The 25,074-nt window shown below is 42.4% G+C and overlaps 3 protein-coding genes across 12 annotated transcripts in view; 1 reads left to right on the forward strand and 2 right to left on the reverse strand.

Annotated features, from left to right (window-relative positions):
* Nucleotides 1-12,441, reverse strand: part of LOC144322286 (cyclin-dependent kinase inhibitor 2A-like) — a 31,221-nt gene extending 18,780 nt beyond the window's left edge. For 2 of the 6 annotated variants that reach the window (XM_077912138.1, XM_077912139.1), the window contains exons 1-2: nucleotides 10,171-10,480; nucleotides 7,790-7,806 (exon numbers count right to left, since the gene is read on the reverse strand). In XM_077912138.1, the coding sequence (XP_077768264.1) occupies nucleotides 7,790-7,806; nucleotides 10,171-10,411 (258 nt within the window). In that variant the 5' untranslated portion in view covers nucleotides 10,412-10,480. Of the gene's footprint in view, nucleotides 1-7,789; nucleotides 7,807-10,170; nucleotides 10,481-10,687; nucleotides 10,753-12,255 lie in introns of those variants that run through there. The other 4 variants (XM_077912142.1, XM_077912147.1, XM_077912146.1 and 1 more) reach the window with 4 other exon arrangements.
* LOC144322288 (uncharacterized) lies at nucleotides 10,252-22,492 on the forward strand. 4 transcript variants are annotated; one of them, XR_013387880.1, is made up of 3 exons: nucleotides 10,252-10,416; nucleotides 10,912-11,136; nucleotides 20,107-22,492. XR_013387880.1 is itself a non-coding variant. In XM_077912148.1 (2 exons), exons 1-2 carry the CDS (start codon nucleotides 11,337-11,339, stop codon nucleotides 20,261-20,263), a joined length of 510 nt encoding a protein of 169 aa, XP_077768274.1. In that variant the 5' UTR covers nucleotides 11,183-11,336; the 3' UTR covers nucleotides 20,264-22,492. The 4 variants fall into 4 exon arrangements, 1 of the variants encoding a protein (XP_077768274.1); XR_013387881.1 differs by lacking the exon at nucleotides 10,252-10,416 and having other exon boundaries at nucleotides 10,536-11,136; nucleotides 12,319-22,492; XR_013387879.1 differs by lacking the exon at nucleotides 10,252-10,416 and having other exon boundaries at nucleotides 10,536-11,136.
* On the reverse strand, nucleotides 19,448-24,619 carry CDKN2B (cyclin dependent kinase inhibitor 2B). 2 transcript variants are annotated; one of them, XR_013387882.1, is made up of 3 exons: nucleotides 23,986-24,619; nucleotides 20,873-21,281; nucleotides 19,448-19,588 (listed from the first exon to the last, which is right to left on the reverse strand). XR_013387882.1 is itself a non-coding variant. In XM_077912149.1 (2 exons), exons 1-2 carry the CDS (start codon nucleotides 24,172-24,174, stop codon nucleotides 21,021-21,023), a joined length of 450 nt encoding a protein of 149 aa, XP_077768275.1. In that variant the 5' UTR covers nucleotides 24,175-24,619; the 3' UTR covers nucleotides 19,448-21,020. The 2 variants fall into 2 exon arrangements, 1 of the variants encoding a protein (XP_077768275.1); XM_077912149.1 differs by having other exon boundaries at nucleotides 19,448-21,281.
* Between the last annotated feature and the right edge of the window lie 455 nt (nucleotides 24,620-25,074).

The following is a 25,074-nucleotide window of genomic DNA, read 5'->3' on the forward strand; positions in this document are numbered from 1 at the left end:
CTTCAGCCCAGGGTGCGATCCTGAAGACCTGGGATTGAGTCCCAAGTCAGACTCCCTGCATGGAGCCTGCTTCTCCCTCTGCCTGTGTTTCTGCCTCTCTGTGTGTGTCTGTCATGAATAAATAAATAAAGTCTTTAAAAAAAGAGAGAGAATGTCAACCATATCCTTAAGTCTTAGAAGAGACACAAATGCAGCATGTTAATGGGACAATCCCAGTCTCAACAGCCTGTAGACTTGATTGCTCCTTTACCTAGCTCTGTGGGCTTAAATAAATTATGGATTTTTTTTAGATTAAGTTAACTAACATATAGTGTTTTCTTAGTTTCAGAGGTAGAGTTCAGTGGTTCATCAATTGTATATAACATTCAGGGCTCATTACATCATGAGCCTCCATCTTCCCACCTCTCAAAAGTGGGGAAAATAAAGCTTACCTCCCTCATAGGGTTATTAAAAAGAATAGAGAATGTCAGATATATAAAAATCTAAGCACACAGTGGGCTCTTAATAAATAGAACTTACTTTTTTTGGAGACTAGGTATGACATTTAGTATCGTATTACTCATGTAAGTCATCAAAATCAGTTTCCTCTAGGGAATTTTGTTGTTGTTGTCACTATACATTCTGGTAGGTACCTGTGTTTGAACAAGCAAATTCCCTTCCAAAATGTGTGATTAATTTTGTCTTCTTTAAATTCTGACCCCCTGAAAATAGAGCTTCTTTGTAGTAAAGTTGGCTGTGTTAAAAGAACTTCCACAAAAAACTTTATTAAATCATAGGAAGTAACAATGAAGTCTGTGAGTGTTCAGTGTTTTTCCTGCATTCATTGCCACCCATCACAATTCCTCAGTGTGCAGTTCAAATACCAGGTACAATGAGGACACTATAGGCAGAAGTGAGGGGTTATAAAGTTTACCTTCTCGAAACCTTTATTCCCAACCTCCCTCTTTTTCCTACTGATGGGATAGATTTTTTCCTTTCAAACACATGTTGCCCTCTTACTGGCTAAGCTAAGCATCAACACATATAATATTCTCTTTTTGCTTATGCTGCTGATGTATGTATGTGTTATTGGAATGCAAAGAAACTACTGAAACTCACAGAGAAATAATATTGTCTTAAGTTTTCATTCTTGGGTGGGGGGAGTTGACTGTTCATGGTTGTTGGATTTCACAGTGACTTAGGATATTCTAATTTCAGAGGAATCATTTAAGTTGAATCATTTAAGTTGAATCATTAAGTTTCCTCTTTAAATGGAGAACCGGTTGCCCTCTCCCAACAATTATTCTTTAAGAGTACTAACCTGCCTTATTGGGGCTCTAAAGTCCTACTGTTATATTAAAAAAATTTTTTTTGCCTTGTCTGGACTTCTGAAGCCAAAATGTCACCTGATATCACAAAAATTATAAGAGATAATTCTTGTTTTGGATCGCTCTTCTTCAAGTGACATTCTTCACCTAATATGTGATTAAACTCCTCTGGAAGGGATCAACTTCATAATGATATGCATCAACTCTGAACACATCAGGAAATGGTTCCTACTCATTTTTAGCACCTTTTACTGACAGATTTAAGATCTCCACTCATGATTTCCTTTGAGTCTCTGGGTTGAAAGTATAGCTTTATATTTTTCTTGCTTATGGTTAAAAATGATAACTTACATACTTCATTTTTAAAAAGGCAATGAAAACAGAATACATTTTATGTTTACTTTGCACCAATTTGATATACCTAAGTCAATTTTGCTATAAGGAAGTTTACATAATATATTTAATCTTTTTGATATCCTACTAAATGTAAATAATTGCAGGCCACCTTCCAAGGCAGAGATTCTGAGGTTCTAAGGATGACTTTAATGTTTCTCCTCCTCTTTCCTTGCATTCTCTCTCTCTTTCTCTCTCTCTCTCTGTCTCACACACACACACACATAACTTCTTATACTACAATTTGTTTTTACAAAATTCTGTGCCAAAACTATTAATTCAGATGTTCAGACTAGTGGAAACCTAACCTTCTGGAGGAATTAAGAGTCTACTACCTCAGCACTCCCTCCAGAAATTATTATTCTGGATCATTGAGTGTTTTGATAAGTTGAACGCAGGTCAATAACTTTTTTTCAGCTTTCTAAGACTATTTGATTTCTCATCTTAGAAAACAGAGGTTCATGAATATTGTTTAATATCTACTTAATGATTATGAATACTACAGTTCAGAGTCCTACCATAAAGGCCATCATATAAGGCTTCTGTACAGTAGGTAGAGGTTTAAAGAGTAGGCAAATTTACACTGATTTTACCTGACACCTTGGAATGTGGAAGGGATTTGAATTGATAAATATATTTTTTATTATGATATGTATATTCTTTAAAATTTTCAGCTAATCTGAATATTTGAAGTCAAATTAAGTAGGCATTTACTCTAAAAGTAAACTAATGTGCTTTTAAGGGCATAGTTTAATTTGAATCTTTAACAACCGACAAATATATGTCAATCAAAGTTCCCAATGTATCTTTACATATAATACTATATCCAGTTTTTATTAGATGAATACTATAGACTACTGTCTCAGGTTTATAGATGAGACAATGGAAACACAATATTTTAAGTACTTAGTCCTAATATTACACAACAAGTAAGTAAAGGAAACAATCTAATCCCAGGTCATGCATTCCAAGAAAGTGACTTTGCTATTTCATGCCTTAAGTGATTTCTATGCTTGTGCATAGGCTTCCCATTTATTGCTCTTAAGTCAAAGTGGGAATAAGTAATTTATACTTTGTGTATATATTTCTCTTTATCTATATATCTGGAAATTATAAAGCGGTAAGCGTGGGCACTCAGGGAAAGAAGCACACCCAGTTCAATTGTACATGAATTACTGGTGAATGACTTTTAGCAGACCATACAACAACTTATCTGAACCCCACTTTCCAGTCTATAAAATGAGGAAATAAAACTCTAAATCAGAAGAATAATGTGACAATTGAATGAGATTATGATAGTTGATGTGCTCTATCATTGTTAAGCTCCTTATAATTATTTTGAAGGAAAACAGAAAGCCAACTCTACCATAAGCTTTTGGAAGAAAGTTTCAATAAGCTTGTTTTAAAAATCAATCTTGTTTTAGGTTACATAAAACATACAATTATTCAGCATGTAAAGTGAATGGAATAAAATTCAAAATGTCCCATGTTATTTGGACATTTAACAATTATTTCAAAGTTAAATATACTATTTGTTCTACAGGTGAGAAAGATTTGCAACTGGGGGGAGTCATTGTTCTTTGGATCGCTGCTGTTTCTTTAAATTGCATGCAGGAGTTGTACAGTTGCTGAGTCAGATGATCTGGCAGGCTCAGAGATTCAGAGCAAGAAAATGGTGGCACTCAAAAAAAAAAAAAAAAGAAAGAAAGAAAAGAAAAGAAAGAAAGAAAGCAAAACATAAGTTTCTCTAATTCGCCAGCAAAGTGGGTATAACATTAGTTAGACAAATTGTCCTTTAAAGTCAGAAAACTTATAATTTGGAAGGCATAATATTTTAGTCTTTCTTATAATGGCTAATTATTTTTTAGCTTATATTGTTTATACATATTTCCCCTCTGGCCATTGTGCTTTTACAGAGATACAAAGGCCCATCATTTTGTCCACAAGTGCTTTATTCTGTTATGGCTACATTTTACTACAATTTTGCCTTGATTGATAAATATAACTTAAACCTGTGAAATACTTCTTGGTTTTGTTTTTCCTCTTACATAATTTTAGACTGTCCTGTTTACCAGCGTGTTTTCTGGTTTGGATAATAAAGTGAAATGAAAGAAACCCTTTATTATCTACCTAGAACTATTCATCCTATATAAGCAGGAGATGTATACATAGGATGATGTATACATGTATGTATAGTGTCTCAAAAAGACAAGATATCATAAATGCTTTATGTGGAAATGTTCCATCTGGTCCTACAAGCTTTAACACGCAAGTATACCCCATTACATCCTTCCCCCCCAAATATGTTCTGATAGTAAAAATCTGGCATCTAAGAGATGATCTTCCAATTCAGATATGAAGGATCACATACCAATAAACAGTCTCTTTTATTTATTAAAATAGCTCCTCCATTGATTACTCAGACTCTCACTGTCTTTCCTGGCACCCAGAGTGTGACTCTAAAATTTAAATCGTACCTAAAAGCCAGGGCCTTAATTTAAAAATAAATAAGCAAAAATAAGGTTTATAAAGCAGCATTGGCCATATTTGCCAAATGTGGTTGCAGAAGGGGTACCTGTAACAGAATCTCCCTCAAGTCCTTATTTAAAATGCAGATTCTTGGGACCCACAGCAAATATGCTGAATTAGATTTTCTGAGAATAAACCTGAGAAATGTGTATTTTAAACAGCAGTCCAGGGAATGAAGCTGCTGATAACCTTTGCCATAGTTCTTTGACTTCTCACTAATCTCATGCTTAAATTGAGAAAGTAGAGGCATATTTATTTACACCACTCTGCACAATTTTATTAGTTTCAGTTTGTTTAAGAGATTACATATCTTTGTTCATATAGTTGTGAACCTCTACAAAACCTTTCTTCCTACTAGCTTTGAAACCATTTAAGTAAATTCTGAGCTTGCTTTCTCTTTCTTTCTTTCTTTCTTTCTTTCTTTCTTTCTTTCTTTCTTTTTTTGTGACTAGGTATTTGTTGAAGAATTAAAAAGTCATTTGTGATACAATTTTTATGCTTTCCTGAACAGAGCATTATGTGACTTACAAAATAAAAAAATATAAATCAACTTATTTTTTGAAGGACCTCTGAGGCATTGCAATTTTCAGTCTTGTGGTTGATGGTTTTATTTTTTCCCCTTTTATGATTTCTTTCTGATTATGTAGGTCTGCCCAATTGCAGCAATCATCCTAGGGCTCCTGAAATAAATAACTGCACTGACAAGCAGAGATTTTCTTCAATTTTCCTTTGTCTAAAAAACAAATGCTACTGACACTAAGTTCAACAATTGTCAATATACATGTTTTTGCTGAATACACATTGAAATAGCATTAATTAGGACATGGTGAATCTGTGCAGGTCCCAAGTTGGTGGGCATTTTCTAGGATGGAAGAGAGCCTTATAAAGTGACCTTCTTTCTCCTACTGAACAAAGCCTGTATTTATCCCCAAGGTTTTCTCCATTGGTTGGCCTTCTGTCATAGAATTGATCTTGTTTTAATACATACTGACTTTTTTTTCCGTGAAAAAAAAAAATGGTTTTCAATTGATTTCATTTGAATGTTTTACGGAGGAGAAGTTCTCAAACAGGAAGAAAGTAGGAGAAGTAGGAGAAGAAAACAGTTGAGAGAATTGGAGGCAAATTCTTCATCACTGGAAAAACACTGCGGGTTAGTCTCCAAGCCATCCAGTGCTCCAGACAGGAGGACAAAAAGGAGGAGGCCTTTTCAACACGCTTTGGTGGCCACTTGGAGCCCAAAGGATTGGCTACCTGGCGCGGAAGGGACACTTCCCCAGGGTGTCTCCCAGCGAACCTGGTTCATTCTGCTCCCTCCCTTCCAGAAGAAAGGCCTAGCCAGTTCCAACCTGGGGAGGTGACCTAGAGACGTCCTCTGTCATAGCCTGCACCTGTCCTGAATCCAGAAGGCCACCTAGGACTCTGCCGGCCCTCACTTCCTCGTCCACCTTGTGACGCCCCATTCCCGCTCCACGTGTAACCCCTGGTCTGTTACTCTGATCAAATCTTACCTGAGGAAATAGTTGGGGTGTGGGGCGAGGCCCAGGGGCGGCTAAAAGCAGAAGGGGTGCGTTCGCGGAGTGGGGTGATCATGGGACAGTCCTCTCAACTCTTGCTAGAGGGTCCTACCCCAGCTGCCAATTTAATTTCCGGGTTCCGCAGCGTCTCTAGGAATTGAGAGGGTGGGGAGGTAGGGTCCAGAAGGGCGGTGGCAGCAGCCCGGAGGTGGGGGAGGCGAGATCCAAGTAGGGGAGTGAGTCTCGCTTCCCCCTGGCGGGCTCTCTCTGGGGTCCTGGAGAGGCCCCTTGCAACCCCTGCCCCGCTCTGGGAGGCGGTGAGCCCTATCTTGAAGAGGTCCGGAGAAGACTAGTGAGAGGAATTCCGAAAAGGGTGCAAGTTATGTGACCAGAGGCCTAAGACCCGAGCACTTGGGAAACCAGCACAGCTATGCATTTACCGTCTAGGTAAAAACGAAGTAGGAAGTGAACAGGCAAGGGCATGCATCAGTCCTGAAGTCACAATGCTTTCCTGCTTTCCCCAGCTCTTACAAGAACCTTCTTATATAGGATACTTGCACAACTGGTTCCTCACTGCCTCTCCCAGTCTAACGTTAAGCAGGCTCTAGTTCATCCCTAATGTGCATCATTTCAGGCTTCAAAAATGGTATATATACATATATATATAATAAAAAATATACATATATTTTTACTGGTGATGGTCATGACACTTTGTAAAACTCAGAAGTATAAGGAAGAAATTAAAGATTACCAATCCTAGTCCCCCATCCTAAGGAAAGCACTACAGATATTTTGGTACATAAACGGAGGTGTGGAGTTGTGTGGGTGTGTGTCCAGAGAGAGGAAAAGAGAAAAAGCAAGAGTAAGTATTGTTTACTATTTTGAATCTTGAAAAATCACTCAACTTTATAATATAATCATTTCAAGTTCTATTAAATATTCTTTAGAAATATGATTGCCTATTATATGCCAGAGTCCAGAATATTCCAGACCATTATTCCAGAGTATGGTTTTGTGCCACAACTTAACATGTTATTGCTCAAATTTAAGGTAATTTTCAATTTCTTGCTACTATTTATCTGTCTGTATTGATCTTTGTCATAATCTTTCCTTCTTTGGATGATGCCTACACAGAGAATAATTGAATAAGAATGTGTGGATATTTTTTTCTTACTAAAATTTTTTAAAAAATTAAGCTCTATGACCTATGTGGGGCTTGAACTCACCACCTCGAGATCAAGAGTCACATGCTCTAGGGAGTGAGCCAGCCAGGTGCCCCCAAAAATGTGTGGATATTTTAAAAATTCTTCATACCTACAATAATAATGTCCCTGCCATTGGAGTGTTTAAAAAATGCACTAATCTTATTAGTCAATAAACAGACACAATATTAGTGACCATTATGTGAGAACAAGAATTTAGAGATCTGTAGCTTTTTAAAAAAGCTATTCAATACTATAATTTTATACTTAGAAAGTGAAAGAATATCTATTGTTTACATAGTTTATTTTTAAAAATTTTTTTTAGATAGCTTAAACTGTAGAAATAAAACACCACAAAAATATTTTATCATCAGGTTAGATTTTTTAGCAGACAGGATTCTCTGGCCTAAGGTATTTCAGTATGGGGGGGGCAAGTGAGATTGTTATACTTCTCAAAAAGGATGACAAATGAAAAAGGATAAAAATACTGGGTCAAGTGTTCAGCCTTCCTTTAAGAAAGTATTTTTGAGATGATTTGGATCACTTTTACTAATAGGAGCCATTCGCATATTGGAAAAATGGTATAGCTTAACTCTACCATGGTAGTTACTAGTGATGAACTAACACATAACTAGCAGACCTATAAAATATTATGGACATAGACAAGTTTATTTCCTTACTGCCTTAGGATGACAATGGATGTTTTAAAATTCAAGAGTCCCCAAAGAAGAAAATGAATATTAAGTTTTGGTGACTGAAAATGTCATTGTTTCTTTAAAACATACAACCCAGGAATCATGTTCACATTGGGAATAAAGGTTTATGCTAACTGTATAGTGCTTACCTTGAGAGAACGCTTTGCTGTTAAAGGCAATAAAAAAAACATAAGGGTTCCCAAATAGTAGTAAAGAAATAAATACTTAATATTATAAAAATAAGACTGTTTTGTAAACACACCAAGGTAGAAGTAACAAATCAATTAATGTAATTCATCAGGCATGTGTGAATAAGAAACTAGTAATATGGAATTTTATTATATGCATTTTCCAGCCAGATAAAAATAGAAAGTCATAATGAACACAGTTGCAGAAATTTTAAAAATAAAAAAATAATTACACCTTATATATTTGTATTAAGCAATTCATACAAGTAATTTTTTAGCATTTTGGTCCTTAAGAAATTGTATGAGTCCCAACTTAATTACCACCCACATATAGTCTTAAGTCAGTATAACCATAGGCATAATATATATTTATATGAAATATAAAATCATACATCACTTATAATTAATACTTCCATTTGTCATATTTATGTGTATAATTTCACAAATGAAGTGGGATAATTGCACATATTCTTAAAACATTTTATTCTACTTAAGTCATGTGTTCTGTCTTCAGATATTTAATAAAAATTGGGCTTTTCAAGTAGTCAATACGTTTTTAAATAACTTCACATATTATTCCTAAAAATTGATTTATACAAATAACAAGAAATAAATAAATGGCTACTTTCAATGAATTTACTATTTTTATATTTTTAACATTTCATAAAATATATAAAATGAATATGGTATCTAACATAAAGTAATTACACTATTACATTGTGTATTCTTAAAATAGAAAACATGTAATTATGATATTTACATAGATTAAAATTTTCTACTCTTATTATAGATTTCAAGAAACAATCTAATAGTTAAAATAGCTTTACATAGAGAGTAATAGTAACAACTCTGATATCCAAAAACATGTGACTAAACCTTTGCTGGTAAGAATAAAGCACCATAAAACAAACAAACAAACAAATAGGGTCTTGTTAATGTTTTAAAATGGGACTGAAGTTAAGTCCAGCAAAACGCTATGAAATCTTGTAAAAGCTCTTACTAATTCTTTTAAAAAAACTGAACTTTCGTAATAATATGAAAAAAATGTGTATTTACCCTATAAGTTGTTTGTAAATTTTTTAAAGATCTTATTTTTAAGTCTCTACGCGAACGTGGGGCTCGAATTTACAATCCCCAGATCGAGTTGCCAGCTCTATAGGCTGAGTCAGCGAGGCGCCCCTGCTTGCAAATTTTAGTAAATCGAGGCACCTAACTAAACACCCGTAGTCTGAACAGTTTCACATTTACATGTCAAAGGCCTATTAACGTAGCAATAAAAAATAATTCCTGTTCTCCTGGCCTTTGCTTTTTCAAAATATCTATTCCCGGGGAAATGGGTACCACAAGTAAGGTCACAAAAATGAAGCCTCATTAAATTGCTTTTAGGTTTATATCCAAATTCTAACTAGGATCCTGCCTATTGTAGTAATATGTATTTTCAGTTACTCTGGTCATAGGAAATTACACGGAGTAAAGATTCGTCTGATGGGAGGACAAACCTCCCCAGGATTTTGTTTTTCAAGAAGTAGGCCTCATTTTTAAAAGAAGTGTTAATTGTGGCCTGAGATGATTAAAATATGATCGGTTGTGATTTCTCAGACTCACCACCGTAGGTCTATTTTTTGCTAAACATTTTGCTAAGCATCATCCCGAGCAGTTTGAACCTGTTAGGGTTCCAAATAGGAGATCGCCACCTTACTACCACAGCCCAACCAACTCTCTATTGACTGCAGAAGCAGTGTTTGCTTCTTCCATCAGTGTTTCTATTTCGAGAAGTCAAACCATGTGCTAGCCCCCCCCTCCTCCCGCCCCCAACATCCTCCACTACGGTAAGGAGTGAGGGCTGACCTGGCGGCGGAGAAAACAGGTGGCCCCCACAAAACCAAGACCGTTAGTAAGCCTTTCCTCCAGGGCGAAATAAAGTGCCCGAGAAACACACCTTCTGTGTGTGTGTGTGTGTGTGTGTGTGTGTGTTGGTGGTGGTGGTGGTGGTGGTGGTGGTGGTGGTGGTGGTGTGTGTGTTTACTGACTCCCACCCAGGAAATTCAGGAGTGACTGACTTCTAAGGTGGCGTTAGAATCTCCGGCTCTTCCCGGAGTTTCACGGGATCGAGGAGGTGTGTGAAGGGGGCTCCGGGCTTAATATATTGGGGACACCGCACCTCTAAGGAAGTGTAAGCCGAACGGGGAAAGGGGGGAAAGAGCTTCCACCCCTAGAAGCCTCCTTCTCCTGTCCTGGTCTGGAGGATGGTTTATCTGTATTAAATCAAGCCAAACAAAATCTTCCAAAGGCCGAGTGCGTCCGGGACTGCTGCGCCCGGGGCTTCTGGAGGCCTTTCTTACCTGCTCTTCGAGGATGCGCTCTGCGACGGCTCCTCACTAGCTTTAGCACCAGGGCCGCTGCGGCCCGCACACCCGGCGCTGCCCACTCACCCGCGGGCCGCGTGATCCGCACCACGAAAGCCCTCACTCGCGGCGGGCCCCCAGCGCGCCGAATCCGCACTGTGATCAAAAACGCGCGCACCATAATCTCGCCGCCGCCACCTCTGCTGTGCTCCTCGATCGCTGCGCCGCCTTTAGGCATCAGAGGTAGGCAGCGCGGCGCCCGCCCCCCGACCGAGGACGGGGACCCGCGCACCGCCCCCCGCCCATCTCCGCCCCGCAGGCGCGCCCCCGCGCCCCCCGCGCGCGCCCCCGCGCCCCCGGCCTCCTCCGATCTCGGAGCCGCTCTGCGCCCGGCGCGCGCGGGAAAGGCCGGCGGAGAAGCCCGGAGCGCTGCGCGCGCGCGGGCCGCGAGCACCCAGGGCTCCCCTCCCTTCCCCCACCTCCTCTTTCCCGCCCGATCCGCGCTCTCCCCCACCTTCCCACCCTCCGCGCGGGCGCCCCACGCGGTGACAGCTCAGGGGCCTGTCGCCAGAACGCATCTCCAGGCCCCCGCCCCCTCGCAACATTTGTCACCTGACACGACCGTAAGCAGGAACCACCGCGTTGCGGCGGCTTCCAGTCCGGCTCGCGCCCCGGCTCCCCTACCCCCCCCCCCCTTTATTCCTCGCGCCACTCGCTGAGGGTCTACCATCTCTCCAGACCGGATTATTTAAAGGAGAAAAAGAAAGGAAAAGCAAGGTCATCTCGGCGCCGTATCAGCCATTCAGGAGGCTGGATGTCGGTTTTGAAAGAAATGGCGCTAAGCTCCGCTTCTCGATTTGGGAAACGAGCGCAACTAAAGGAAACCGCTGCCTGCCGCGGGCGCGACAGCTGGACACTGAGCGGCGCCGGCGCGGGCGGAGCGCGGACCCGGCGCCCCGGCAGGTAGGTGGAGCCGGACCCCACGCCCGGGGTCCCCGCTGGGTCGGGGGCGCCCCTTCCTCTCCCTGCTCCCCGCGTCGCCGAGGGCGCGGGGCTGGGCGGGGAAGCCTGGCAGTTTTTATTTTCGGTTTTAACCTTCGAGAAGCAGCGCAACATCTGAACGCTTCTTCCTCTTTCCTCCGCCGGGGGCACTCCCCTCCCCCATGGGCTGCTCCCCGCTTTTCCCGGTTTCCCCGCGGCGGCGGATTCCCGGCCAGCAGCGGGCCTCCTCCTCTCCTCCTCTCCTCCTCCTCCTCCTCCTCTCCTCCTCCTCCTCCTCTCCTCCTCCTCCTCCTCCCTCCCGGCGTTCCGACACCCCAGGCGAAAGCATGGTCCCGACTCCTCAGCATGGTCGCCCTGCCCGCTCCTCGCTGCCTCCCCCTAGGGGCCCCCTCTCTCCTTCCACGCCGCTGATCCTTTATCGCCAGCCGCCCCCCCCCCCGCCCCCTTCCCCGCCGTGGTCCACTCGGCACAGGAAAAGCGGCGGAAGGAAAGGAAGCAGCAGCCCAGAGGAGGGGTGAGTCGAGGCTACAGAGGCGGCCTGAGGACAAGGAGCTCGGGTGCAGAGCGCAGCCCGGCAGGTCCCGGCTGCCCGGCTGGATGGGGCTCGGCCGCGGGCTCGCGGGCCCCGGCACGGCGGGAAGTCGAGCCCAGGACGCCGCTCTCCGGCGGGCGGCGCTGACCCGGTGCCCCGGCCTCGGCGCCTGCTCTCAGTCGCGATCGATCTAGAGCCTCTCCGGCTGCCGGCGCGGCCTGGCCGGCCCGGCGCGTAACAGAGGATGTGGGACTAGGCCCAGCCTTCGCGGAACCTTGAAGATGGCCCGCCGCGCTGTGGCTTCTACTTGTGCCCGGGCCGGGTGCTTTAGCTGCACAAGAGGACCCAGGGCGTGAGAGCCCACAGGGCCTTCTAGATCAGGTGCCAAGCCCCTCGGTACGTGGAGAAAGTGAGGTTTGCACTGCCCAAGCCACGCTCCCGAGAGGCCAGGTCTGGCGGCAGGCTTCTTCCCGTTCCCCATCCCTCCCCTGTCACATGACCTAGCCGTCGACCAGGCCGGTTGGATGAAGTGAGGCTTAGGGACCTACCAGTCTTGAAAAGCTGCTCGAAAGGTCAGGGTCTTCACAACGCATCTCTCCCCTCTCCGATAGGAGTGACTCAAGATTTGCCGAACGCTGTGTTCCGTGCTGGGGCTGCTTGCCACTCCTCCGTCCAGAGTGAATCCCCTTTCTTGGTCTTCATAAAGGGTAGCTCTGTCTCCTTCAGATCTCTTCTCAAGTTGCTGCTCAAAGACTCTTCCTCTTTCAGGCCCCATTTTATCACCGTGGTTTTTTGTTTTGTTTTGTTTTGTTTTTGTTGTTATTTTTTTCTGCATGGCATTTAGCATATAGAAATTATCTATGTAACTGTTAACTTGTTTGTGGTTTGTCTCTTATGGTAGTCTATAAACTCCATGGGAGCCAGATCTTGCTCTCTTCCACTACACCAGTGACCCTTCCCCCGGCCCCCAAAAAAACTTCATAAGGGGAGATGGATTAGTAAAAACATACATTTATAATGAGGGGATTTCATTGTATGGTACTGGAGAGTGTGGGTAGAAAAAGTGCTGCCCAGTTCCAGCATGGAATCCCGAGAAGTGGAAGACAGGGTTTCCAGGCAGGGAATTAGCTGTGGCAGTAAACCATGGTGGGTGACCGCAAGATTTGTATTGCACATCTCTTGAGATTATTAGTGTTCTCCAAAGAAACAGATGGAATAGGATGGGTGTGCATGTGCCTGCGTGTATGACTAGTTCTGAGGAACTAGCTTACGTGATTATAGGGCCTGGCAAGTGAAATCTGCAAGACAGGTAGGTGAGGCTGGAGACCCTGGGAGGAGCTGATGTTGCAGTTTTGAGTCAAGAAGCCTAAAGACAGAATTCCTTCTTTGGAAAACTTATCTTTTCACTTAAGGCCTTGGTGAGTCCCACACACGTTATGGAGGATAATCTGCTATATTCAAAGTCTATGGATTTAATGTCAATTATACCCAAAAAGTGCCTTCACAGCAACATCTTGACTGGTGTTTGACAAAACAGCTGGTACTCTAACCTAGCCTCGTGGACACCTAGTACTAAATATCATATTATCCCAGTATGTCTGAGAGGTCTACCAAGCCTTAGTTTTCCAGACAAGTTTGAATTCAGAAATCTATCTGTATTAATTGGGCCTGTACGGCTTAACCTATAGCCATTTCATCTCCCCCCTAGACTTGTTCCAGGGTTAAGGGAAAATGCCCACTTCCAAGGCATGACATTTGAGTAAGAACATTAAGTAACGTCATTATACAGTAAGCTCTGTGTTCAATGAATATAAATTTTAAAATTTGAACTTAAATTCCATCTTGGTTTTCCCCTGCTGCCCAACACCTGTGTTTTGTAAGTTGTGGTAAGCAGGGGAATTCTGCGCAATTTTAATAGTACCGTAAGCAAAAATACAATTATGAAGATGAATCTTTAGCAAAACAACCAGTTTGTGGTATTACAAAGACTTTTGGAATTCCAAATGACTTTTGGCTATGTGCTCTTCAAAAAATGTATGATCAAGAATGCAGCATTAGTATGTGTACACACTTATACTTGTATTACTTATTGTATCCTCACAGTGGCCCTTTAACTTTGGGATTACCACTTCTATTTTACAGGTGAGAAAACTGAAGCCCACTGGCCAGCAAGTGCTTGGGCTGGAATCATCAAGAAGGGTTTGGGACTATAAGCCTTGTGTTCTTTCTGTTGTGCTAAAGGCTGGAGTCAATAGGGAGTGAGCTATCATTTGTGCAAATAGAGAATCAATGTGATTTTTTTTTCTCTTTGTTCTTTTCCTGTGGCCTAAAAAACTGATCTCTCAGAACTCTCTTAGTTTTTTAATGGAGGAAAAATGTTTTCTATGTTGGCTCAGCAAATTCATCCTACAGGCAGAGATAGAAGAGGGTATTAGATAAACCAGTAGAAAAATGAGCAAAGAGTACAATGGGTAGCTTATAGTAGAGCATATACAAATGGTCAGAAAAATATATGAAAAGATACTCAGTTTTACTCATGAGTAAAGAAAGGTAACAGAAGCAATGACATATCTATTGGATGTAGCAAAAATAAAAAAAAAGAAGTGATAATATTGGTAAAGTCATCAGAAAACAATCACAAATTATTGTAACTTGGTGTGATTGTTTTGGAAGGCAACTTTACAGTATTTATAAAAATTGAACATACGTGTCCCTTTGACTTACCAGTACCTCTCGTATAACTCATGTAAGTATGTAAAGATACACACACATAAATATGTGTATGGAAATATATACCACATATGTAGTATGTGCATATATGTATGGAAAGAAATATATGTTATGCATGCATGCATATATTTGTATTTATGATATTATTTGTATTTTTATATATACAGATATATGTTTATATACATATGTAAAGATGTATGTTCCTTTAATTCAGAAATTCCACTCAGTAACTCATGCTGATATGAAAAGTGAAAACATATATATGCATATATACACTCATATGTAATATTGAAGATAAAAACATATATACACGTGGACATATAAGTATGGAAAGATTTTATACAGAGACATACATATGCATACACACTTTGTGTGTATATGTGTGTATGCGTGTGTGAGAGATGTATTTTTTTTTGAGAGAGAAGTAGATGTATTCTTAACCCTCGCAGTTTCTCTCCTATACATTTCTGCAGATAGTTCATATAAGGAGGCAAAAAAGATTCTGTATAGGATCATATATAGTAGCAAAAAAAAAAAAAAGCAAGAAAGGAAAAAGATTAATGTGTTATCAATATATTTCTTTTCAAAACTGAGTTTCATCCATAAAATACAAAACAATACAGCCATACCATAAAAAAATGAAGTGCATCTTTCTGTCCTTATAATGGAAGTTGTTAAAGATCTATTACTAATCAAGGAAAACAAGTTGCAGAATAGTATGATCCCATTTATGTTTTTCCAATGTGTGCATTGGGGGAGAGGTGTTTACAATTATATGTGCCTATGTTTCTGGAAGGCTAATTTAAAATTTTTATTTATTTTTAGGGATGCCTGGGTGGCTCAGTAGTTGAGTGTCTGCCTTCAGCTCGGGGACCCGGATCAGTCCCATATCGGGCTCCCTATGGGGAGCCTGCTTTCCCCTCTGCCTATGTCTCTGCCTCTCTCTCTCTCTGTCTCTCATGAATGAATAAGTAAAATCTTAAAAAAAAAATTATTTATTTTAAAAAAATATTTTATTTATTCATGAGAGACACACAGAGAGAGGCAGAGACATAGGCAGAGGGAGAAGCAGGCTTCCTGTGGGGACTCATCCCAGGACCCCAGGATCAGGACCTGAGCCAAAAGCAGATGCTCAACCACTGAGCCACCCAGGCTCCCCATGAGCAAGAATTTTAAAGTAACCACCACAAACATCTCAGACCTAGAGATTCTAATTCTGTAGACTTGATGGTCAATAAATCTAAATTTTAGAACATCTCTCTATATAGATGATTCTATTACGGAGCCAGGATTGAGAACCATGTCCCTATATATTGGTCTCAAATGACTGGCAGGGACAGCACTCTCACTGTAAAGATATAAGAAATACCTAAGGTGCATGTAAAATGAAATATCATTTAATTTTTCCCTAGAGAAATGATGACATTAAATTCTTTTGTTTAGGGTGAGATGTAAGCAGATCAAAGGCTCCTGCAATCCTGGAATAGATCCATATGTGAGAACTCCATCAAAACCAGTCCAGAAATTAGAGATTAGTAGAAAATGACAGAATTATGGGGGGGCTTCTGAGTGGGAAGGGGATTAATAGGTGTTTGGGGCTCCTTTGTAAACTTCCACTATAACACAGATGGCTGTGAGTCAGCATGTCATCCTCACACATTTCTCAGGGTTTTTTTTTTTTTTTTTGTCCTTAGCAAAATCTTGGTTTCTGTTTATTTCAAACATCAAATTGTAAATTAGAGTTGGATGCTCAGTTCTGAGGTATTTGTTGATTTATATTAGTGTGCTTAATATGTAATCCATGATAGTTACATATTATTTCATTAGCAGCACTGGTTTCAAAGCAAATTTGTTGAAAATTAATAGAGGAGTTATAATATATACATTATATAATTATACATGATATATATTATACTATATAATTATATTATTAAATATAAATGACAAAGAAAACTTACTTTTTCTAAAAGTAAAGTAATTTTTTTCCTTATGCAAAGAATGGTATTAAAATCTTTTGAGTGGGGGAGTCAAGAGGCAAGAAAGGAGCCATCTTGTTGGTAGTAGCTGAACTTGAGAAAAGTTTTATAGAAAACCCATGTAGGGGGCAGCCCTGGTAGCCTAGCAGTTTAGCGCTGCCTTCAGCCCAGGGTGTGATCCCAGAGACCTGGGATAGAGTCCTGAGTCGGCTCCCTGAATGGAGCCTGCTTCTCTGTCTGCCTGTCTGTGCCTCTCTCTCTCTCTCTCGTGAATAAATAAATACAATCTTAAAAAAAAAAAAAACCCACATAATAGGGAATGAGCAGATTCTAATTTTAGGCCTGGGGACATTTCACAAATCCCATCAGTATGTAGACCATGTAAGTTTGTTTTGGTTTGATTTGATTAATTCTGTTAGATAATTGACCCATCTTCCACAAAACACCACCAAGCTGCTCCTCCTTGTGTTCCTTTCATTGCTTTCATCTCCTTCTCTGCCCTCCTGAATAACTGATATGTACACATATAGGTGATACAGAAGTCTTCCCTAACCAGCTGGTTTTTACGACCCCCCAGGCAAAATTTAAGGACCTAAATTTTCAAGGAATCCAATGGAAACAAACCAGGAAGTGCAGACCTTTAGAAATGGGTTTGTAAGATCCATGACAGCTACTTATAGTTGCTTATCTTCTAATGACTACATATTTTAGCATTTTCTTGTCTTTACACTTTGTTCTTTCTGATATCCCCAACTCTCTCTGTCTTAAGTAAGCTCTACAGCCCAGCATGGGGCTTGAACTCACCAACCCAAGATCAAGCCTCAGAAATCAAGAGACATGATCTACTGACTGAATCAGCTAGGTGCCCCAGTGCAACCTTTTCGCTTGGTTCTAACTCCTATACCAACCCATTCTAGGTCAGATTCCCTTACTATATGCTCACTTTAAAACCCACTTTTTTCTTTCAGAACGTTTATATTTGTTTGTAGTGCCTACTTCATCATTACTTTATAAATCTATTTGGTCTACTTGCTTATCTCACTTTAAGAAATAATTCCTCTTGTGTCTCTGAGGGGCATAAGAGAAACACAAAAAGCAACAGGAAAAATAAGAGGCAAAACAAAGGGAGAAAGACCTTAACATTTAAACTCTTGATTTTGCAAAGCATCCTTTTTGTTCCTTGTTCTTGAAAATTTGCCTGTAATTTTTCCACTGACTGGTGGAGGTGGTGCTTAAGAAAGATTTTTTTTTTCCCCTTCCAGGCTCCAGAATTTTAAAACATATCTTTCCTTTCTATTCTTCTATGTATCTTTCCTTGACTCATGGTATGGCACAATTATTACTAATAAAGTATAAGACCCCACTATAGTCATGTGTGCCACAAATTCATAAAGGGGTAAAACTTTAGTGATGGTAGGGAACTTCAGAGCCTAATTCTAGTCTAAATCTAGTCTAATTCCCACCTTTTAGAAATAAGAGGAATTGAGGCTAATCAAAGTCATAGTACTCAGTAGTAGGTCATGCAGTTGGAGAACCAATACTGGGACCCAGGTCTTCCATTTCCAATCAGGTCCTAATTTCTCTTTCTTTCATTCCCTCTTTTTTCCCTGGTATTATAAATGGAACAGGAGAAGATCATGGAAAGTATTGTGACATAACTACTGTTGCTCCTTCAACTAACTTTTAAAATTAAAATAGTATTTTCTTACATATGTTCTATCATGTGTCATCTCTATGTTCATATCTATTTGTAGCTTAATTGAACACTGTGAAATTTTAGCAATCCCCATATTATTCATGTTTTCACAGAATAACTCAATAGGTTGTTAATAATGAAAACTTAGGATGTCAGAATTTGATTATGATTAGCTGCTGACACATACATGAAAGCAGACCTCTTTTATTTAATTAAAAAATTTATTTATTTATTTATTTATTTACCCAGTGTGGGGCTTGAATTAACCACCCCAAGATCAAGAGTCATATACTCTGCCAACCGAGCCAGTCAGGCGCCCCGCCCCAGACTTCTTGTATTTTAAATGACACTGATTTTTTCGCATTTTCTACATAAGGCACTTCACAGAAGTGCTTCTTTAGATGATTTCTTTCATTTTTCCAGATTACTAATTCTACTTGCTCTTCTTCTGGGAGAGTCTTTTTTTTTTTTTTTTAAGATTTTATTTATTTATTCATGAGAGACAGAGAGAGAGAGAGAGAGAGAGACAGGCAGCGGGAGAAGCAGGCTCCCTCCAGGGAGCAGCCCATTGTGCGACTCAATCCCAGGACCCAGGATCACTACCTGAGCCAAAGGCAGACACTCAACCACTCAACTGCAGAGCCACCTAGGCATCCCTGGGAGAGTCTTGAACATTGGAAAAACTATACCCTATTATAAAAAATAATCAATTATTATTTATCTTGTTCCCCTCTGGGAAATGATACCTATCGGGGATCCCTGGGTGGCTCAGGGGTTTAGCGCCTGCCTTGGGCTCAGGGTGTGATCTTGGAGTCCTGGCATCAAGTCCCACATCGGGCTCCCTGCTTGGAGCCTGCTTCTCCCTCTGCCTGTGTCTCTGCCTCTCTCTCTGTGTCTCTCATGAATAAATAAATAAAATCTTTTTTTAAAAAAAGAAATGATACCTATCTCTCAGGTTTAAGTGTTAAATGAACAAATGTATTCTAATGTATGCCTGGCTCAAGTTATGTGTCAATAAGAGCTTACATATTTATCCCAATAAGAAATGTTCTGATTCTCAAAAAAAAAAAAAAAAAGAAAAAGAAAAGAAATGTTCTGATTATCAATTAACTTTCCCCAGAAATATATTCATTTGGGGATAAAGAATTGATGGGGAAGTAAAGATTTTTTATTTAGTTCAAAGAAACCCTTTCTTTTGGTCTCTCAGTTTCCCTGTCTCTGTCTCTGTCTCCCCTCTGTCACATACATCCCATAAATCTTTTCCTAGTATGTGTAGCAGTTTTTTTTTAAATAGTTGTTGGTATAATTTATCAATAATTACAAAGTCTGAGAGATGTGAACCGGTTTGAGTCTTTAATGTTTCTCAGGAGTTAGTATTAAATCCACGATCATACATTTTTAAGCCAAATTATCCACATCCTGGAGTCCAATCTATTGTTTTTTCTTTATTAAATCATTGAAGTATCAGCTGTTCCAATGCTGTAAGGAATCGAAAAACACTGGACATTAAATCCCAAAGCAGTGTGCCTTTAGTTTGTTCAGCAGATATGAAGACATTCTGTGAGCCATCATCATGTATTTTCAACAGTTTTATACTCAATTTACTCTTCCAGCAACCATTTGGGAAATACTCGAGATAATTTACTGGGTAAGTGCATTGGTTTTCTAAAAAATATTTAGAATATTTCATATTTAGAATATTTCATACTTTGACCTCCCGAGACACCCAGTAAAGTGTCACAATTTTTTTTGCTTTGTTTTAGTGTCACAAAATTTAACAAAGAAATAAATAGGTGAAGGATGAATGGGTCAAGGCTTTGGCACTGTGCCAGAGCTTGATTTAAAAGCTGTAGTTCTTTCTCACCTCTTTACCAAGGAGCACAAGTTATTTTGTTATCTAAAGCCTCCCCAGTGTTACCGAAGAACAACTCAAAAGTACAAAGTATCACGAAATCTTTTCATCTTACAGGGGGGTTTCTTTGTCCTATCCTACATAGATGGAGCAAATTGTTACAGTTAATGGCGACAGTTGCTCTCGCTGAGATCCACCACGTCATCCTGGGCGCTGACTTCTGGAACTCCCAAAGAATCTCCCCTCGTCTAACAAACAGCGAGCACCTTCTCCTCTCCAAGAGCTGTTCTGGGACTTCTTGACTCAGGGCTGTCAGAACATGTGGGGAAATTCCAGGTGGCTTTGGCATCCTCCTTTCCCCGTCACTATCCGGTGGAGCTGGGCGCCAAGTTCCCAGGGCTTTCCGCGAGCAGCGCTTCAAAGGTGACTTACGTTGCAACACACAGCATGTAAAGGCTTGGGCACCTGCTGATGCCCGAGTCTACTGTCCAACTCGTCTTCCTTGTCCTAGTCTTACCGTCTCCTCAGTCTTCAGCTTTCCTGTAGCCCCCCAGAGCCTAAAAGCTTAAAGCAGGGGTTTCCGGAACGCTCCTTCAAGATCAGTGGGGCAAACATATCATCCGCCTCTCCCTCAAAAGCCAATCATCCAATCATCGCCGCCGCCTCCCACTCTGCCGCCAGCGTCTTTCCCGTGGAGTTTGGCAGGCACCTGGGGTTGTTAGGGACTTAACTGGCCGGTTTTTGCCAGAAAACCCTGCAAAGTGAACGACAACACTCCGGAGCTTCTCGTCCAGCTCCTAAATCTCTCTGGAAGTCCTTTTGCATCACCTCTGCGTTTGGTTGCACGGTGAGTGTGAGGGCGGGATCCAGGGAAAAAGAAAAAAAAAAAAAAAAAAAAAAAGCGAACTTACTCGCGGTCTGCTGCTTCTCCCCACCGTGACTCAAGTCTCCTGGAAGGCTTTCGGGCTTTCCGCCGCTCCACATTTGTAGCCTCCCTTCAACTGGGCTGGGGGTGGGGAACCGGGGAGAAACGTTGTGGGCGGCTGGGGGTAGCCGCCCTCAGTCCCCCGCGGCTGCGCGCAGGTACCGGGCGACAGCGCCGTGGCCCCGCTCCTCAGCCAGGTCCACGGGCAGGCGGCCCCAGGCATCGCGCACGTCCAGCCGCGCCCCGGCTCGGTGCAGCACCACCAGCGTGTCCAGGAAGCCCTCCCGGGCCGCGTCGTGCACAGGGCGGGTGAGGGTGACGGGGTCGGCACAGTTGGGGTCGGCGCCGTGGAGCAGCAGCAGCTGGGCCACGCGGGTGCTGCCCATCATCATGACCTGCCGGGAGAGCAGAGTGGTCAGGGCGGCAGTGGTCAGGGCAGCGGGATGCAGGCCTGGGCAGGGACAGGTGGACCATTTCAAAGAAATACCTATTCAGGAAGTATCCACCTAACACAGAGGCGCTACAAGCCTCAGGAGTCCGTTATACTTTGTTGATGCAGTCCCAACACCCCTCACCCTCACCCTCGCCCTCGCCCCCGCCCCCGCCCCCGCCCCAGTTATACTCCTTATTCGGCTCTGAGTTCCATCTTATTCTCCAAACACGCGGAGACGAGAAAGCGCTGATAGAAAGCGCTAAGAGTCGTTGTGCGAAAAAGAAATTTTTGGTTTCCCTTGGAACATGGGCATCTATTTTGTTAAATGATTTATGGGGGGAGTTAAGTTTAAAAGCTTTTAAAATCTTAAGATTATTTCTCTTGGTGGCTCTCCCACCTCAGCCATAATCTAGCTCTAAAAATATTTATTAGGCAGTTGATATTTTTAAGAGAGGCGTTAGAGGAGAAATAGTGCTTTGAGTTTTTTATGTCTTTTAATAAATTCCCTGTTGGAGGCTTTTACTTTTCACTCTCATATATATCTGTGCTTATAAATTGAATATAGTCAGACAATTTTGAGTCCAAATTGGATATAGAGGGGGGGAAAAGGAAAAAAGTCATATCTAGTCTTATAAGATAATGAAGTTATTTTTTTAACAAATGGCTTATCATTTTTAATATTTTAAGTTAACATTATAACATGTTTAATATTTTAAGGGATAAAGTTTTTTTTTTTAAGATTATTTATTTATTCAAGAGAAACAGAGAGAGGCAGAGACAAAGGCAGAGGGAGAAGCAGAGGCTCTCTGCGGGGGAGCCGGATGCAGGATGTGATTCCAGGACCCGGATCAGAGGCCCAACCACTGAGTCATCCAGGTGCCCTGGCAAGGGATAAAGTTTAAAGGATAATATATTTAACGTAACATAAACATATAACATAAACAGTATATTTACATTATTCAGGATTTTATAATGTCATAGGATTTTATAATGTTAGATAGTAAATAATTTGCTATGTATAAAAGAACTTGGTTGTCAGTCAAATCAGAGTAATGTATAACTTAGAAAAAAATGTTCTGGAGCTGTACTTCTGTAGCATCTACTTTTGTATATGCATTTTATACAAGTATTTACTTTCTCATTTTAAAAATAAAACAGTTTTTGATAACTAAATATCCAAAATGGAGTTTTTCTTGTGAGTTTAAGTATTTTAAGATGTACTACGTAATTGAAAGATAGTATACTATTTGTTTCATGAATATTAAAAACATCCATTTCCTCCCTTAAAGATATGATATGTTATTTCTATTAGTGATGTATGTAAGGTGTTTCATATGTAGAGGGGAAAAAAGTGGTTCTTAGAATCTCAGAAAATGAATTAAAACTATAATTAAAATTTCTTTTTACAGTTATTAATATCATTTGAAATCTTAAATTATCCCTCATTTCTTTCTCTTTTTTTATTTATTTTTTAAAAAGATTTTATTTATTTATTCATGAGAGACACAGAAAGGCGGAGACACAGGCAGAGGGAGAAGCAGGCTCCATGCAGGGAGCGCGCCGTGGGACTCGATTCCAGGTCTCCAGGATCAGGCCCTGGGCCGAAGGCGACGCTAAACCGCAGAGCCACTCGGGCTGCCCTCTTTCTCTCTTTTTAAAAGATTTTATCCACTTATTTATTTGTGAGAGCACCCACAAGGGAGGAGGGACAGAGGGAGAGGGAAAAGCAGCCGCCCTGTAGAGCCTGGAGCCTGATGCTGGGCTCAACTCCAGGACCAGGGAAGGGCTCATGACCTGAGCCCAAGGCAGACGCTTAAGGGACTTAACCACCCAGATGCCCCTAAGCTATCCCTCAAGTCTTATAACACTTTTCTAAGAATGCAAAAGGAATGAACATATTTTCTTTTAAAACCTACACGATTAATAGGGTTCCTTAATAACAGATTGGTTCTAGAATGTGACATCGAGATGAATACTAACCACTATAGTCAACAATAAAGCACAAAATATTACTTTGAATTTTAAGGGAATTAAAAAATATCAGTACTAATTAAAGCTGGATTAATAAACATTGGATAAAGGGTGTTAACAATGAACACTGCTAACGTAAAAGGAATTAAGTACTGTGGTCGAGGAATCCTGGCTTATCTCTTTGTATTCATTTTGCCTCTATGAGAAAAGAATACGAAGAGTTTCATATCGCAGCCTCCCAGTGCAGGTAATTCAAGTTCAACGATTCCGCATTATTCCTTAAATCTAATTCGGATTGTGTAACTTGCCGTTTAATCATCTCTTATCAATGAAAGTTGATCGCTATTTATTGAAAGAGAGTCGAGAGTTTTCCTCCCCAAACAACCTCTCCTCTTCCCCCAACTGAATCTATCCCTTGCACTTGTGATCACGGGACGGGAGAGAGAGTATGGACATTTCCCCACCGCTGCAAAGAAAACCAAACTTAAGTAGCGTTTGTTGTTTGTTTGTTTTTTCCGATCCCTTTCTTTAGGATCGTCGGTGGGGGAGAACCTGCGCGACACCTGGGCCCCACGGCCTCACGGAGGAGACACGCAGATACGTCGGCGAAGCTCTCGGTCCCCGTCGCGTCCCACGGAGGCCGCTCCCCTGCGTTCCTGCGCCCCCTGCCGGCGAGGCCCCGGGGCCCCAGCTACCTGGATCGGGCGCCTGCCGAAGCTGTTGACTCCGTTGGGATCCGCGCCGGCTTCCAGGAGCTGCCGCACGGTCTCCGCCTGCCCCTGCGCCGAGGCGCTGGCCAGGCCCGCGTCGCCGCCGTCCCCGCCGCCGTCCCCGCCGCCGTCCCCGCCGCCGCCGCCGAGCAAGCCCGTGGCCTCCTCGCGCATCTCGCAGCCCGCAGACGCGGACGGGCCCGGAGGATCCACCGCGGGCCGTGAGCGGAGCTTCGTCACCCGCCTCCCTGTTTCCCCTCCTCGTCCCGGCGCCCTCTCCCCTCGGGAGGAGAGCTCAGGTCAGCTTTCAGCCCTCTTCCGCCGTCCTCCGCGGCTTGGGGGCCCGGGCAATGGCCGAGCCCCTCGTGGTGAATAGGCTTTCCCGGGCTCGCTCCCGGGACGAAGCGCCTCGGGTGGCCGCAGCCGAGCGCAGGGCGCGTCCGGCCGCCGAGGGCAGGCGCGTCGCCGCGTCCACACCGCCCAGCGTGGCTCCGGCTAGGCGGAGAGCCCGCACGGACTGAACCCGTCTGCGGCCGGGCGGCCGGGCCGGGCAGGGCACTCCCCACCCCCTTAGGCTCCGCCCCCGGCCCGGCCGGCCTGCGCGGGCGCGTCCCACTGCGCGGGCGGGGAGGCTCGGCCCGCAGTGACGTCACAGCCGACGGAGTCCGGGCGGCGGGGCGGGGAGGGCGGCGCGGACGGCGCTGGGACGCATGCGCCGGACTCGGGGCGCCCGCAGCCTGCAGTCCCGCCCGCCGAGCGTCCTGCAAGGCCTCAGCTAAGGTTTTGGAAAAGTTGAAGCAACGCGCTCAGTTCCTAATCCCCTCCCTCCAGCAGGCGGAGCAGAGGGTTTCTGTTCCTTGAGCCCCGTGCCGGCTGCTTTCACGCCGGAGAGACGTTAGTCTCTCTCTTGTGTAATCGAATGGCTGGCTAAGAGAAAGGCTTTTAAAATAACTTTGTCTCCCTCAAGATTTCTGAAAGTGACAGCTTTGCACCTGTCACGCAGGTTAAATTCATCCCCAGGCAGTACTTGAACTTCTCTAGCTTCACATCTTGCATCAACCTTAGCAAATTTCT

This window comes from Canis aureus, chromosome 10 (genome assembly GCF_053574225.1).
Source record: "Canis aureus isolate CA01 chromosome 10, VMU_Caureus_v.1.0, whole genome shotgun sequence".
NCBI classification, from domain to species: domain Eukaryota; kingdom Metazoa; phylum Chordata; class Mammalia; order Carnivora; family Canidae; genus Canis; species Canis aureus.